Source organism: Lithobates pipiens, unplaced genomic scaffold (genome assembly GCF_037356315.1).
Source record: "Lithobates pipiens isolate NorthernLeopardFrog02 unplaced genomic scaffold, aLitPip1_a1.2 Scaffold_16, whole genome shotgun sequence".
NCBI classification, from domain to species: Eukaryota; Metazoa; Chordata; class Amphibia; order Anura; family Ranidae; genus Lithobates; species Lithobates pipiens.
The window spans coordinates 595,118,839-595,136,623 of NW_027507748.1; the positions used below are offsets into that span (position 1 = coordinate 595,118,839).

Genomic DNA, 17,785 nt, shown 5'->3' on the forward strand with positions numbered 1-17,785 from the left:
CATATTCTTTATAGGCTCCAACTGGCTCCAATTACTGTCCCAATGCAAATCTGAGGAACTGCTTGTATGACTGAAGGATCAGGACATGCTGGTAAGCATCCTGCAAGTCCATTGAAGTCCTCCAGTCTCCTAGTTGAATAAGCTGGATTATGGTATGGAGAGACTCCATCTTGAGTCTCTCTATCCAGATAAATTGATTCAGCCTCTTGAGGTCATTCTGGAGGCTCCTGTTTGAACAGCCAATAATGGCCTTATACCACTGTGGACTGAATCTGCTGATTCAGGCAGTGGTCTTGCCAGAACTGAACCACTTTGAGCAGCCTGGCTCCAACTGGCTCCTTGGCGGGCCTGGCGTTACAAGGGCTTCTGGATATCTGAGGGAGCTGCAGGGGCCTTCGCACCCCTCCAACCCTATCTGGAGTCCTTGGATGGGTGAAAGCCTCTAAAATCCCAATCCCTGTTTGGCACTCCTCTGGATGGTTGCCCCCTCTAGCATCTGGACCTTCGATCTTGGGGTCGAAGACCTGATTTTCCTTCTGTAACCCTGGAGATGTTATCTCCACTTTTTGGCCTTCCCTTCAAAGCAGAGTTGCTGTAAACTGCTTTTTTGAGGATGGGTAGCCCCCCTCCCAGGCTTTTAGCCACAATGCTCTTTTTGCTGTGACTGAGCTGAGCATGGCTCTGGAGGACCATCAAATGATGTCTATAGCTGCCTCACCTACGAAGGCCGCCGAGAGTTTTAGCTCAAGAGCCTTGATTTTTCTTTTGGCAGCTGGTTATTGATTACATACTACAAGTTCTGATCCCACATATGCATAGGGCTTGCTATGGATGTTAACCACTTACCATACAGCCTATAGTAGAATGACAGCCAGGCGGTGGTTATCCTGACTGGGAGTCATGACGTGGGGCACACATCGCAGCGATCGGTGGTGTGTGTCAGTCTGACACCGCTACACCGAACTCAGTAAAGAGCCTCCAACAGACAAGCTTAAGCCAGGAATGGTGGTTTGCGACAATGGCATCAACCTCCTCTCCGCCCGCCGACAGGAATAATTGACCCATGTGCCCCGTGTGGCTCACGTCCTTAACTTGGTGGTGCAGTGGTTCTTGGGCAGGTAACTGGGCTTACAGGATGTCGTGAGGCAGGCCAGGAAAGTCTGCTTGGCTGGCTGACCTCCAAAAGCATTTTAACCTGCCCACCAGGTGGAACTCAACATTGGCCATGCTGCAGCAGAGGGCCATCAACGAGAACCTCTGCGACTACAGCACCATGGGGAGGAGGAGGGAGGACGACTCAGCATCAGCCTTTTAGAGATCCTTTACAGTCCCAAGAAACCCGTGGACTTGTATGTGGCTGCGGATCATGACGTCCTCTTAGTGACTAAGGACTCCGGACTGAATGCCTCAGCTAACCTACGCTGCATGGCCTCCCTGATCTTGCAAAGCCTGCGGAAGGATCCTTGTATTCATCGGATCAAGGAGAGGGATCATTACTGGCTGGCAACCCTTCTTAATCCACATTACAAGGTTAAGGTTGCAGACCTTATCTTGCCGTCACAGGAGCAGAGGATGAAACTTCTTTGGGAGGCCTTGCAGAAAGGTCTGTGCAACACGTTCCCAGAGACTGGGAGGTTACAAAATTCCTGGTCCTGGACAGTGTTGCCGAGGCTTCGGTCAGTCACAGAAGGAGCGGTGGAAAAGGTGGCTGTCTGACCGATGCATTGACCATTTTAGTCCGCAGCCCCAAGGTATGATCAGTTCCAGCAACCATCGCCAGCATCTGATTTACATGGTGTAGGAATACCTAAGGGCAAGATCAGACTTGGACAACTTTCCCATTGAAAACCCTCTGGGTTACTGGGTCTTGAGGATGGATCACTGGCCAGAGCTTGCATAGTATGCAATTGAACTACTGGCCTGCATCCGGCGTTCTTTTGGAATGCACATTCAGTGCTGCTGGAGGCTTTGTAAACCATCACAGGGTGCACCTGTCCGACTCGGTTGATCGACTGACCTTCATAAAAAAAGAATCAGTCTTGGATCACCACCAGCTACCAAGCGCCTGATGCAACCGAATTTTGTGAACTGTCAGATCCCTTCAAGACTACGCTGATGAGTGACTATCCTCTTCCTCAATAATCATGCAGATAGCTTGTAGGAACATTTTTTGGTTCTAGGTGCCCCCGCCAGTGGCTAAGGCCCAATTTTTCAGCCCCCCAGTAACAGGGGCGTGCAATTACAATTTTTGATCCAATAATTTGCAGCAGAGCTCATTCATGCTTTTCAACTAGAGTTCCTGTGATGTGTTGCATTGTTGTGGTACCAGTGTCTAAGGCCCAATTTTTGTGCCCCTGTTCAACAGGTGCATGTAATTACAATTCTTGATACAAGTTCACAGCAGGGCGTTCCAGCACCCACCAAGAGTCACTTTAAGGGCTGTGTTGTGGCAACACCAACACCTTAGGCCCAAATTTCTGCAACGCATATAGGGCAGGCCCCTACTTTCAAACATCCAACTTGCAAACGTCTCCTACTTAAAAATGGAAGGAAACAGGAAGAGGGATGAAATATACCCCTAGGAAGGGAAAATCTCTCCTTTAAGAGTTGATATGAGAAAATGTGTCTCCTCTCCAATGATGCTTTATCCCAATCCTCGTTTTACCAAAAACCCCACATTTTCAAACATTTGTCATTGGGACAGAAATTGAGTTGACATCTTCTGAAGAGGTGCAGAACAAAAAAAAAAAAAAAAAAAAAAAAAGGGGGGGGGGGGGGGTGGTAAGCATTCCCTATGTTTTCCAAAAAGATTAAAAAAATTTTTTTTTTGACTGAAGCTATACTTTAAAAATGTACCAGTTCAAAATTACAAACAGAATCTACTTAAACCCACAGTCTGTATTGTTTGCACTGCCTGTATACTGCTGTTCTGAGTATATAGGGCCTTGGGGCCCCACGCCTTTTTAAGTTTGGGTATTGGGCTCCCCTTAATATCCACGACGCCCTCTGAAGACATAAGTACGAAACACATCAGTGCGTGGCCACCCATGCCATTTTTCTTAATGATTTTCATCCATATTACCAGGACCAGACATTACATTAATGCCGCAAGCAGTTTTAAATGACTGTTAGAAATGTCATTTTGTGTAGGGACTGTTCTAAACACGGGCAACATGTGCCACTTCACAGGCATACTATAGACCTCTCCCAGGCACAATATTTAAAGGAATATTTCACTTTTTCCATCATTAAAAATCAGTGCTCCCGAAAAAAAACCTGAAGTTTTTAAAACTTTTGCATCGATACATGTCCCCTGGGGCAGGACCCGGATCCCCAAACCCTTTTTAGGACAATAACTTGCATATTAGCCTTTGAAATTAGCACTTGATTTCAAAAGGTTGAGTCCCATATACTTTATTCTTTAACGGGGTTCTAAAATTCACACAAATTTCCGGTCAGTTTGCAGGTTCTGGTGCAAACCGAACCAGGGGGTGTTTGGTTCATTCCTACTGCTGACCCTCATACTCCTGGTCTCTGCAGCTTGCCAAAGTAACTTTCCTGGTATAGGGCCGTGATGGCGAACCTTGGCACCCCAGATGTTTTGGAACTACATTTCCCATGATGCTCATGCACTCTGCAGTGTAGTTGAGCATCATGGAAAATGTAGTTCCAAAACATCTGGGGTGCCAAGGTTTGCCATCACTGGTATAGGGTCTTCTGCGCGTGAACATTTGCCTTTTGGGCGATGAGCCCTCTGTGGAAAAGCAGCGTTTTTTTAAAGCATACATTTGCACCTGCTGTACTGGGGTCTGCCAGGATGCATCTCTGCCCTGGAAAATTTGATGATCCAGAGGATCTCTGGACCTCCTAGGGCAGAATTATGAGCAGCTGGGGCTAAAATCCAGAAGGCACACTCGTCAGGGCATAATGCACTCTTTTCTCCCGCATCTTCTTACCCAAAGGTAGCCCTTACCTGAGAGTGTGGTGGTTTTGGTTATGTGGCATTAGGCTCATGCTGGCAGAAGAACCAAAAAAAATAAAAATAAAAAAAAAAAGTACAAAAAAAAGGGACTGAATGGCAAGAAAAATGAGATCTGGGAAAACGCACTTTTTTCAAGGAGAAAAACAAACTGGGCAAAACATACTCCCCCATCCCATAACAATTCATTCTGCCCTACTCCCCCCCCCCCACTGGAATAGAAATACTTACCTGTCTACTTCTCTACAGAGATTCTGCCTGTCCTGACACCATCAAAACATTTCCATTATTACTTACAAAAAGTGCCCTATTTAAACAGCACAGGTAAGACTCCACCCCCTCCAATCTATGAAGGCAGAGCAATTAGTGGGAAGCCTAATCCAAAATGGCCACTGCATCCAAGGCGCATGCGCTGGAGTCTCTAGGCTCTGAAAACATAGCTGCCTGATGCCCCAGAGTCGACCACGCATGCAGACAAGCGGGATGACTTGAGGCTGCCGCACCAGCAGAAAGAGGCGAGTCACGTGAGAGCCCCAAGGGGGGACCCTTGCATAAAGTGCAATTGCCCCCTTAGCTCATATACAGTAAACAAAAACACATTGGAAACAGAAAGGACAGACAGAAAGACACAGAAGCCATGCAGTCCCAGCCGGTCTATCCGGACCCCACAGCAGGCATGCCACAAGAGGATTGCCGTCAGATTAGAAAACACAAAAGACCACCAGAAGGGGCTCACCACCCTGTTAGTGCGTTTAGCAGCCCAAGATGTGGGACTACGTGCTGGGAGAGGCTGAATCCAGAAGGTAGCAGACAAGAGCTTAGCCTGATTGTAATTGCCTGTAGGGGTTGATTGTGAGGACAAACAAGAAAATGGGGGTGGGTAATTTTCAGACGTTTATAGAGCTAAACAGGTCCTGTGGGTGGATATAGGGGCGGGGCTAAATCATATGTATACTGCCAAAGCTTTGCCCAATCAGGGATTACAATGCACTGTGCAGCTCTCCAAATTCCAGTGTTCACTGAATGGGCGAACAGGTAGAGTTCGGGCCAAACTTTTGCTCGACCCAAACCTTTCACCCAACTCTACTCACCAATAATTCAACTAATAAGCAGAGTCAGGAGTCCCTATTCTGCACACTTGCTTTAGGTGCCTTAAAGGGGGGTCATTTACTAAAACTGAAGGGTGCAAAATCTGGTGCAACTCAGCATATAAACCAATCAGCTTCCAGGTTTTATTGTCAAAGCTTGAACAAGCTGAAGTTCATATCTGATGCAGCTGTACATGGTAGCCAGCTTCTGAGTGCCTCAGTTTTAGTAAATTTCCCCCAAAGTGTTGAAACAAAGAATGACAGCCAGCAAGCTAACATTTTCAGAATTGCAGGTTTCACTCAGGAAAGTCTTCCTTAACAGTAGACCAAAATGATTGACCTCAAATTCCACCATAATACCCATCTGTACTTGACACACTGGCTCCTAAAAAACTTCTGCTAACTTTCTATGACATCGGCACCTTCTTAGTATGATCCATGTGACATTTAATGGATACATTAGACCAGCTGTTGAATATGACAAATAATTTTACTCCTATAACCTGCAGAACTGTGGACCCATACGTTTTAGATCATGCACCAGGAACTTTCTATGTTAATGCGATGTCTACATTAGGGTGATCAGCTGTCCCCAGTGACCGAGGATACAGTCCGATTGGATCCATCCATGCACTCCACTCAATAGGCTATCCTTAACCCAGTGAGCATTCCATTCGGCTGTACCTCAGTCTTCAGTATGCCCCCACCCTGCACCTCTTGCACCCACCCACTGCTGTGATGATCTTTGCGGCCATTGGTTGGTGTCCTAGCAACTAATGACACCTTCTGCTGCACAGTGGGAGGTATATAGCCCTAGAACAGCTCCAACTCCCAGCTCCGCCCCCCTAGCTCAGCTCACTTTCCTCCGTGTCCCACTGATAATGCAATCTGAATAGGTCTTAAAGAGGGCAGGAGGTGCTGATACAGGGGGCGGGGGTACCTCTGCTCACTGGAAGTCTCTAAAGGGGGTGGAGGGACACCAATACAATGGGGGTCTCCAAGGCCAAATGCTTGTAACTGGCTAAATTTATGCAATTCCGATTCTGGATTGTTAATTTTTTTTTTGCGCAAGGACAGTACAATCATACTCACCTGACCACTATTGACAGCTGCATGCTGAGCAGAACATCTGAAGATCACCATTGTCAGGTATTTGATCAGAGAGTCTCTCGTTCCCAAGGAAGATGGGACTTCTGTCAGGAAATAACCAAGTTTAAGTGATTTCCTCTGCTTATTCAGCATGGATACAAGACAATATGCCATATACTTTGAAGAACAATTACATGTGAATGCATGATCTGACAAGCTTTCAAAAGTAGAGACATGAATGTTCCTATTTAGGCAGTAGCACAAGAGGAAAAGTGAACAGTTTGTCCAAAGCCCAAAAAAGTTTGGCCTATAGTTATGGTTTAGAGTGGAGAATGGTTGGAACGCTTGTCCGTTTTTACTGTTGTCTGTGCCCTAGTTAAGGAGACTCACCCTCTATTTGTCCTGTTTACAAATATAATTAAAAATGAAAGTAAAATAAAAAGCCCAAATTCTGGGTTGTCCCCAGAAAAGCAAGAGGGAAAATCATCCATCCAATCGGGACACTAGTTCTGGTGAACTGTAAATAACCCTGATTTGCAGGGATAATCCCTTAATTTGCAAGATTTCCTCTCACTTCCTGTTTGACTATGGCTCAAAAAAAAAAAAAAAAAAAAATGTTATAAAATTTTGCAAACAAGTTATTTTTCTCCATTGATGTGTGCCGATGGTGGCACTGCTTAGCTGCAGTGGCTCAAAGTGCCGGACCAACGTCCCTCTGACAGAAGCAGTTAATAGGCTTTTTTCCTCCTCAAGCTGTTAGTGTGAGGGAAAAAAAATGTAATTATATACAATATCTCTGATTACGATCCTCGGTTTACATCACATGGCTGACTGCTGATTACATCCCCCTCGGCCCCTTACTCCAGTCAGCTGAGTCTCATTGACTGACTGATCAGAGACCGCGCAGACAGTTCATGCATGGGAGGACATGCATGGATGCCCTTCTGGCAATTTAAGCCTGTGCTGTAGCAGTCTTTTGGCTATAGCATGGACAGGAAGAGGTTAAAAAGGTTTTCTAACCCATTAAATTGCTAAAGCTTGCCATAGATGGGTTGGTTTTTAAAATAAAAATTGACAATTTTTCAAATCTTTAGTGGGTCAAAATTAGAACACATTAAGGAAACCCACAGGAACAAATATACTTCTTACTCTGTTTAAATTATAAATCTAGAAGCCTGTTAACCACTACAATACAGGGCACTTTTCCCCCCTTCCTTCCCAGCCCAATTTTCAGCTTTCATCGCTCTCGCACTTTCAATGACATTTGCGCGGTCATGCTACACTGTACCCAAATTAAATTTTTATCCTTTTTGTTCGCACAAATAGAGCTTAATTTTGGTGGTATTTATTCACGGCTCCGTTTTTTTTTTTTTGCGCTTATATCGCAAAAAATGAAAAAGCGAAAATTTGGAAAAAACAATATTTTTCTTCCATTTTAAAAGAAATCCAATAAAATCAAATTTTGTCATACATTTAAGCCAAAATGTATTCTGCTATATGTTTTTGGTAAAAAAAAATCCGTTAAGTGTACAATTGGTTTGTGTGATCATGGACATATGTACGCAAATGATCATGTACATGTGTGCAGATAGTCGGAACATGTGATTTTAGTGGGACATGTGTTTATTTGGGGACATGTGTATTGTGGTGACGTGTGTGTTTACACTGTGTGATCACCAGTCTAGTGTAAACACAAATCACCAGTTAGTAAAAACAGCTCATACTCACTGATCACCAGCTGGCTGCAGCGATCTGCTCTCCTCAGCGATGACTTCTGTGAGGAGAGGAGGAGCCGATTGCCTAGCAACCGGCTGTTTACATCACATGACAGCCATGATTGGACACGGCCATGATGTGATCAGGAGGGCCAATCACAGAGCCCTCCTGCCGATCCGAGATGCGCTGTGTCTGGGTGACACGAGCAGATCTGGATCGCGCCGCTGCGTGGGCACACACGATCCACCTCCTTCTGAAGGACGTTCCTGGACGTTCCATCAGAAGTAGGCGGCTCCCACCCGGCCGTATATGTGCATTGGCCGGGTGGGAAGTGGTTAATAAGCAGCTGGGAGGGAAAACAAGAGGGCAAAGCTGGTAACGAGTCACGCCATTAAAAAGGGTAAACTGAGCTGCAGAGAACCATTTGATCAGTTGCAGTACTTCTGCTTTCTGTTGTGAAATTTGAAAATTGCTCCATAGCTCCTGTAGCTACACATGCCGTTTTTAAAGTCCATTTGCGGCTTGTTAATATATAAATATCTGAAGTAGGCTGGTCACAGGTTCAATTTAACATCAGTTAGTATGCATTTACCACAAAACATGGCTAAACATTACATATTTGCTTCCATGTACAACACAGGTAAAGATGTTGCGCTCCGAAGTAGGATTTTTGTACCCAGTGTCTCTGAAGTTCATTGATGACAGCTCCAGTAATCTTGACCGTAGGGACATCCCCAGTGTCATAACAAGGGGTAGGAACAGTATCATCTTCACCCACAACCAGAAGTGCTCCCTAACAGGGGAGTCACTATCTGAACCAAACGCATCAGAACTTGCGCTCAACGTATGCATCAGAGTGCATTAACATTCAAAAAAGTAACTTCTCTTAACAGAAAAAAAAATAAAAATAAATAAAAGTGTAAAATGGCAACATTCAGTTGCACAGTGGTGTAGTGGATAGCACTCTCACCTAGCAGTAAAAAGGGTCCCTGGTTCGATCCCAACCATGACACTACCTGCCTGAAGTTTGCATGTTCTTGTGTCTGCGTGGGTTTCCTCCAGGTACTCAAGTTTCCTCCCAAAGACATGCTGGTGGGTTAATTGGCTTCTGTCCAAAATAAACCCTAGTACCTGAATGGGGACCTTGGATTGTGGGCTCCTTAAGGGTAGGGACCAATGTGAGTGTGTGATGTACAAAGTACAGGGATAGGGACAATTGTAGACACTCAGGATGGACTGGCATCTTTATTCAGCTTATGTAACATTACACGGCCACCTGCAAAACTTAGCGGCTAAAGCAGGCATCAGAAGATGTGCTTGCATCCACTTTGTAGAACTTTGTAAAAATTATGAATGGACGACCAAGTTGCCACCTTACCCACTTGAGGGACTGAAGATTGATGTCAGAAAACCGAAGAGGTCCCAATTGCACTGGTGGAATGGGCCGTGACAGGAAAGGAGGGTCACCTGTCCATTCAAGGCGCAAGCCTCGACCATAATCTTCTTGATCCACCTGAAAAATGGTCGATGAGACCAATCCTTTTTTTGGACCAGCTACCAAAACAGAGAGACTTCAGGAAGGGAGCCGTGGCAGAAACTCTGAGCCTGGACTATGTCCAGGGAATGGAGAGCCACCTCCTTAGGGTGTCGGTTTAGGACACAGATGGTAGCAATGTCTTCATTGAGCTGAAAAGCCGAAACCACCTTTGGTAGAAAAGGTTGCGGACGCAACACCACCTTATCCCTGTGGATAAGCTAGGATGACTTGCAAGACAAGGCCGCCAGCTACGAGACCCTCCTGGCCGATGTAATGGCCACTAGGAAGACCACTTGAGAAAAACAAGGTAATTTTCCTGATGTTCTCAAATGGCAGTTTCTGAAGCGCCAATAGCACCAGGTTCAGATCCCACAGAGGCAAGGGTGGATGCACCAGGGGGGAGAGGACAACGACTACATACCGAACCCCTTGTACAAAGGTTCTTACAAGAGAGATGCCAGGGATCCCTTAATGGTGCTTAAAGCCAGTTTCTGGTCTACTCCTTGCTGTAGGGTCAGCAGGATCCTGGAAACGGAATAAGTGCGGACGCCACCCCATCTCCTCACACATGGAGATATAAGCCTTCCACGTACAATGGTCCATCTTCGAAGATTTGTGCCATTAACATAGGTGAAATCACTGAGTGAGACAGGCCTCAGTTCCTTAGCACCTAGCTTTCGACAGCCATGCCATTAAAACCAGTGACGGTAAAGCAGGATGAAGAATCGGACCTTGAGACAGGTGGTCTTCTCGCATCGGTAACTGCCAGGGAGCGTCTGCCACCAGGCTGCCTCAGATTAGCCTTGTTGTCCTTGGTACATCAGTAACACTGGAATCCCCTTGGCCTCCACTCTGCGGAGCAGACATGGTAACTAGACATGTGCATGCATTTTTGGCTAAATTTCAGCTATTTTCGTTTTGACAAACGATAACGAAAATACAGAATCCGAAAAACGAAAGATCCGACATAACAGTTCGATATAGAATAGGAGATTCGACGTGACTGACAACAATCTGTCTATAGAACCTGTGGTTGAATGTGCCTAACCTTACCTCTATTAGTCCAAGATTATATAGAGAAAATATTTGACAGAAAAGATTCTGCAAGTTATTGTCCTAAAAAGTGTTTGGGGACCTAAGTTCTAAAGTGAAAATAATAAAAGTATAATATTCCTTTACATTTCCTACGGGGGGGGGGGGGGGATGAGGCCCTTGTCCCCATCAACATCACAGAACCCCCCCCCCATCACAGACCCCCAAAGCATCCTCCCAATGTTGAGGGCATGTGGCCTGGTACGGTTCAGGAGGAAGGGGGGGCTGCTCTCATCCCCCCTCTTTTCCTGCGGCCTGCCAGGTTGCGTGCTCGGATAAAGGGTCTGGTATTATTATTATTCAGGATTTATATAGCGCCAACAGTTTGCACAGCGCTTTACAATATGAGGGCAGACAGTACACTTACAATACAATTCAGTACAGGAGGGATCAGAGGGCCCTGCTCGTTAGAGCTTACAATCTAGAAGGGAGGGTCAAGTTGAAACAAAAAAGGTAATAACTGTGGAGGATGAGCTGATTGAGAAAATGAAAATACAGTTGTTAGGTGTGGGTAGGATAGGCTTCTCTGAAGAGAAGTGTTTTCAGGGATCGTCTAAAAGCTAATAAAGTAGGAGATAAGCGGACAGATTGGGGTAGGGCATTCCATAGGATTGGGGAGGCTTTGGAGAAGTCCTGGAGGCGAGTATGGGAGGAGGTGATGAGGGAGCTAGAGAGCAGGAAGTCTTGAGAGGAACGAAGAGGACGAGTAGGTTGGTATTTAGAGACTAAGCTAGTGATGTAGCTGGGGGCCGAGTTGTGAATGGCTTTGTATGTAATTGTTAGTATTTTGAATTTAATTCTTTGGCTGAGTGGAAGCCAGTGGAGGGATTGACCGAGAGGAGCAGCAGACACCGAGCGATTGGTAAGGTGGATGAGTCTGGCAGCGGCATTCATAATGGATTGAAGAGGTGATAGACCATGTAGAGGTAAGCCAATGAGAAGGGAGTTGCAGTAGTCGAGGCGAGAGATGACCAGCGAGTGAATTAAGAGCTTTGTTGTGTCATTGGTTAGAAAGGGGCGTATTTTGGAGATGTTGCGGAGGTTGAGGCGGCAGGATTTGGACAGTGATTGGATGTGTTGCTTGAAGGAGAGTTCAGAGTCCAGGACTACACCTAGAACCTTGGCATGAGGGGATGGGCTTATGGTTGTGCCATCAATTTTGACAGTGAGATCAGGGGAAGGGGCATATGGGGGAGGAAAAATTATAAGTTTGGTTTTGGATAGATTGATTTTGAGTATGGATGGATTTTTAGGGGTACTGATTTTTTAGGGGGACCCCCACATCAATTTTTTTTTAATTTGTCACGGGGTTCCCCTTAATATCCATACCAGACCTGAAGGGCCTGGTAATTGAATTTGGGGGACTCCCACGCTTTTTTAAAAAAAATTTTTTTTTATCAATGACTTTCAATGAGTGTTCTCTGTATTACGGATAGCTGCGAGTGATTTTAAAGGACTTTTTTTCCCTGCATAAATGACACTTTGTGCAGGGACAGTTCTAACCACCAGAAACATGCGCCCCTTCACAGGCATACTAAACGTCTCATGGACTGCCAACAAAGCAGCCAAAGGCACTGCACTGTTTACAGACAAGCCGGTTGCAATTTCAGGGAGATCTGGAGAAGAGCACCAGTTTGAGGTCATGCTGACCCCCTTGGAGAATTAGGACAAGGTGTTCAATCCCACCCTCCTAGCTGCTGCAGACTGAAGGGCCCCACCGCAGAACTCACCACCCTGAGTGCTGCGCTGTGCTGTTACAGGTGTCAGTGTCCAGAGGAAAAAAAAAAAGTTAGACTTAACAGTAACTGTTTCTAGGAGTCATCCAGGACAGCACTAGAGAGATTAGGCTCTACCAGAGGCAGGAAACAGACCTTTAAAGGGCGGCACCTGTCCCTTCTCCCTCAGTCTTTAACCGAGAACTTCCCTGAAATGGCTTCTGAAATACACACATCCAATATTATAACAGCATATAGGGAGGGAATCCCTGTTGTCCTGGACGACTCCTAGAAACAGAGTTGCCGGCAAGTCTAACTCTGGTTTTCTCTAGTCTGTCCAGAACAGCACTAGAGGATCAATGAGAACTTACCAGCTTGGGGGGGTGAACAGACTGACTACCACTTAGATAACTGTACTCCCAAACGCTAGGTCTTGAGATGAGGTCCAACCTATAATGCTTCATGAAAGTCTAGTAGTTTGACCATGTTGCTGCTCAACAGATTTGTTCTGGTGTCAATCTAACTCGCTCTGCCCAGGAGGCAGATAGTGCCCATGTAGCGTGAGGGGAAAAAAAAAAAAAAAAAGAAGGACATTCCATTTTCATTAACTTGTAAGCTTCCACAAGAGCCTGTTTAATCCATCTCGCAATTGTGTTTTGTTTTTTAAGCTTGGGACCCCAACTTTTTACCCGCATGTTAAATAATGCATTTGATTTCCTAATGCTTTGACATCTCCAGATACTGCAAGACGCAGGCTCACATCCAGTTGGTGTAATTCTACTTCCTTTGGATTGGTGAGGGACCCACAGAACAAAGGCAAAATAATTTCCTGGGTTCTATGGAATTGTCACCGCTTTAGGCAAAAAAAAAAAAAAAAAAAAAAAAAAAAAAAAAGCTCTTTAATGGAAAGCGCCTGAAGCTTGCTAATGCATCTAGCTGTGGATATAGCCACCAAGACTGTCTTGAGCGTGACCCATTTTAAGATGGGCTCTCCTAGCGACCATTTTATCCATCCCTTTAGTACAACTGACATTTTGGTAAAATTTTTAATGGAACAGGTTTCATTCTGGCTAACCCCTTAGACCCACTAGTTAGCAGGTTCTTTAACGCCAGGGGTTGCTCTAAACACACAGGGCTGCAACTTGTATTTTCAAAGTGCTAATGGCCAGGCCTTTAGCCGCAGTCTTGAAAAAACTCCAAGACTGTCAGAATACTTAGATGCCAAGAAGGCATCCAACCATGAACAAAAAAAAAAAAAAATAACTTACCAAAGTTTAACAAAAATTGTACTTACCACCCTGGCTGAGAGTCCTTTCGATTTCAAGAGGCTTTCCTCAGACACTAAGCCGATAACTTTAGAGTTTGTATTTCTGGTAACAGAACAGGGCCCTGGGGACAGCAGATCTTCCATCTTGGGCAACATGAGGGCAGGCTCCTCTGAAAGCCACAACAGCGTGGAAAACCACGGCCTCTTTGGCCAATATGGAAGCACCAATATCATGATCCGTTCTTGAAATTTCCTCAGGACTAGGAGGAATAAGTTTGAATGGAGGAAAAAGCCAGTGAGAAAGGTCCACTTTTGTGCCAAGGCATCCATCCCTTTGGTCCCTGCTTCTCTATAGCAAGACGAAAACTGGAACCTGGGAGTTTGTTCTGCTGGTGAACAAGTCTACCTCTGGGAGGCCCCACTTCTACACTATCAGCTGAAAGTTTTCCCTGTTTAGGGACCATTCTGATTCGCACACTGTCGACTCAGAAAATCCACCAGGTGGTTGTCCACTCCTTTCAGATGGACAGCAGAAACTGACCCTAGGTTTTTCTAAGCCCAATGCAAGATCATCCTTTGTAGTCTGATTAAGGACAAGCATCTTGTTCCTCGTTTAAGACATGAGACTGCTACCATGCTGTCTGAGGGGACCTGTACGTGGTGGCCCTTCAGATCTCTGGAAAATGCTCTTAATGCTTCCCAGATCACCTGCAACTCTCTCCAGTTGGCAGACCTTTGGGACTGTGCTCCCCCCCCCCCCCCCAACTTCCTTGGGCTATTTTTGACCCCAAACGCCCCCCCCCCCCCCAAGCACTGGCATCTGTAGTGATGCCGACACTGGAAGATCCCACCATAGACCCTTACTAGGTTTTCCTCTTTTCTCCACCACCAGAGGCCGTCTGGTCCTTGAAGATAGGTGGATAGTCGTGTCTAGGGACACCCATGTCCTCAAAAGGCGTGGTCTGTTGATTTAGCACACTGGGAGAAGGCTGCATCTTTTCATGAGATCACTGAAGGGAAACTTCAGACTTTTAGGGAAAAAACCAGCAAAAACAAGTTCTCTGGTTCTACCCTCTTAATAGAGTCCACCAGTGCGCTATGAACCAGGAAGCTACCATCAGCATAACCTTAGCGAAAATAGGAGGCCTTCACCAAACACCTATGTGCACCCCACCAGCCACCAACAGGATTCACAAGACACATTAGGCTGGATCCTGTTTAAATAGAGGGGGAACAAACAAATGGACTACCAAATCTGTCCATCACCCCGCCAGCCCTGTAGGTACAAGACACCCTTGCATTTGCCTACCCGAGCTGGTGCGGCTCCACTGCCACATTCCGCTGCATTTATGCTTCGTTCAGAAGTTTCCTGACCACCTGGAGGCTTTCCCCTCAAGCCTGTGGTGCACAGCAGTGTCTTGTGGCTGGCGCTTTTCAAATAAGGCACCCTAGTTCCACCGTCCACGCTCGCCGCATGACCTGAACTGGAAGTGGTTTGCCAGAAGTCCCTGCCTTCCTCCTGCGTTCAACAGGCTGGAACTCAAAGCCTGTGCCCGCCCCCTGCTTGACCCGTGCCAAATTCAATTTGGCCATCAGGCGGGGAATGCCAGCCCGTCCCGGGCTATCTACCCCGTTTCCCCAAAAAGAAGACCTAGCGTGATTGTCAGTGATGGCTGCAATATAAGCCCTACCCCCCAAATAAGCCCTAGTTAAAGTCCTTGTACGGCTTATATTTCAGCAAGACAATCACACTAGATCTTATTTTCAGGGGTAATGGGGTAGGAGGAGAGCACCGTCGCAGCTGCGCTCAACCCGACTGGGGGACCACAGATGACCATCATCCTGCTTGCCCAGGTACACAGAGCTTCCACTTCCTTTGAAACTGGGATAGCCCATGTGAGAAGGAGAGCTCCAATCCAGCCGCCTCAGGTGGAGGAAAAACACAGACTGAGGACTAAGGGACAAGTGCCGCCCTTTAAAAAAGGTCGGATGCATTTTTAGGAGGTGGAGCCTAAGCTCTAGTGCTGTCCTGGAAAGACTAGATTAACAGGATTTTTAAAGACAGCTTACCTGTAAAATCCTTTTCTTGGATGTACATCAGGGGACACACAGCCATAGTACTTACTATGTGGGATATCCCATAGCAATGTCAACTGAAGGGAGGGAGACAAAAAAAAAAAAAAAAAAAAAAAAAAGGAGGCCAGAGGACGACTACTGCAGCCTGCAGAACACTGTGCCCAAAGGCAATATCCTCATGTCCTTTAGCATGGATTTGATAAAATCTGGCAAACATATGAACTGAAGACCAATTTGCAGCCTTACAGATCTGAGCCATAGAGGCCTGATGATGCACCACCCAAGAGGTACTAATCGTCCTGGTGGAGTATGCTTTAACATAAAGAGGAATTTTCTTCAAGCCATAAGCTTGAACTATGACTTGACAAATCCATTTGGAAATAGTAGATTTTGATGCCACCTGTCCCCTTTTGTACCTTGTGGCAGCACAAATAAAACATGTTTTGCAAACATGAGCGATTGCCTTTAAATAGGCTGATCGTTCTTACATCAAGGGAATGTAGTGCCTTTTCTTCCCTAGATCAAGGCTCTGGGAAGAAAGGAGGAAGAAGATCTTGGTTTAAATGAAAACCTGTTACCACTTTTGGTAGGAATTCAGGATGACGACGTAAAACCACCTTATCCATGATCAAATATGGCTCTTTACAAGACAGAGCCACTAGATCGATAATCTTGTTGCCTTTCCTTCTGCAAGAGTATCTTGTCAAAAGAACCAAGGGAATTTCTCATAAAGGCTCAAACGGCTGATTCTGCAAAGCCAATAAGACCAATTTTAAGTCCCAAGGATTTGGAGGTGCCTTGATAGGGGGATTAATCCATGTTACCCCCTGAAGAAAGCTACGCACCAGAGAGTGGGAAGCAAGAGGTTGTTGAAAATACTGACAAGGCTGAGATTTTGCCCTTGATAGTACTCAAGGCCAGCTTAATTTCTAAACCCATTTGCAGGAAATCAAAGATCCTACCCATGACATTTTCTGGGGTGTCAACCCCTGGAGCCACACCTTGAAACATGCCTTCCAGACCCTATAGTAAAAGGATTCTGGAGGCCGGCTTCCTGGTAGACACTACCGAAGGAGACAACTCACGATCCTTTAGAATGTGGGTCTCAAGAGCCAAACAGTTAAATTTAGCACCTGTAAGGTAGGATGGAATACCAGACCTTGTGCGAGAAGGACTGGCCATAATAGCAAGGGACTCCTACCGCCATCTTTATGATCTCGGCAAACCAAGATCTTCTGGGCCACCAGAATTACCTCCTTTTGTTCCTGCGGAGAAGACGCAGAAGTAGCAGAACTGGAGGAAATGCATAGATCAGTGAAAACTGATCCCATGGGAAGACTAATGTGTCTGTTCCACATGCTAGTGGATCCCTCATTCGACAGTTGTCAACTTTGTTGAATCTGGATGCATACAGGTCTACATCCGGAATAACCCATTTCTGACATATTGCTAGGAAGATGGAGTGAAGAGACCATTTCCCCTGAAAATTGTTGGCAACTAAAGTAGTCTGCCTTCCAAGTCTATTCCTGGAATGAATATTCCCAATGGGCAAGGATTTTTGTGTTCTGCCCAAGCTAGAACATGATTCACCTCTTTGGGCTGCACGACTTCTTGTGCCCCTGGTGATTGATATAAGTCAACACTATGGCCTTGTCGGACTGAAACCTGACAGGCAAATCCCATAGTCTGTAAAAACACTAATACACCAACTCTCCCCCTTTCTCCTATGTATCACCATTGCGCTACAAAGCTCCCTAAACTCTAAGCCGCCACTTTAAAAAAAATAGATTGTGTATAATGTGCCTTTAGCAAGTGCTGAAACAAGTCGTGCTAAATATAGTGTGCATTTCCACCACTAAAACCTATAAATCTATATCAATGAAAATACTTCACTAAATGTTCAGTGATTCAAAACTAAAATAATTTATTTGAAGTCATCATTTCACAAGATTCATCTATTAAAAACACCTTCATGTGTCCCTCCACAGCCAGCAGCAGCTGCACACAGCGCTTTAAAAAACCTTCCTCCATGTGTGGCCGGCATCTCACGCCGTTAGGCCCACACCCCAAGCTAATTACAACCCCCCTCAATTTAAAAAGAAAGCATCTTCCCATGCGAGTGGTGGACTTCAGGCGCATTGTATGTAGCAGCGAGTTGTCATGGGTTAGTCTTTTAAAAAATGCTTTTGGCATACAAGTCCCCCGAAGGAGAAGATTCCAACATTG

The 17,785-nt window shown here is 45.7% G+C and overlaps 1 protein-coding gene across 1 annotated transcript in view; it reads right to left on the reverse strand.

The window, feature by feature from the left end:
- Positions 1-17,785, reverse strand: part of LOC143983849 (polyunsaturated fatty acid lipoxygenase ALOX15B-like) — a 112,677-nt gene that overhangs the window by 7,307 nt on the left and 87,585 nt on the right. The window contains exon 12 of the mRNA XM_077483949.1: positions 6,160-6,260. Coding sequence (XP_077340075.1) covers positions 6,160-6,260 — 101 coding nt within the window. The remainder of the gene's footprint in view (positions 1-6,159; positions 6,261-17,785) is intronic.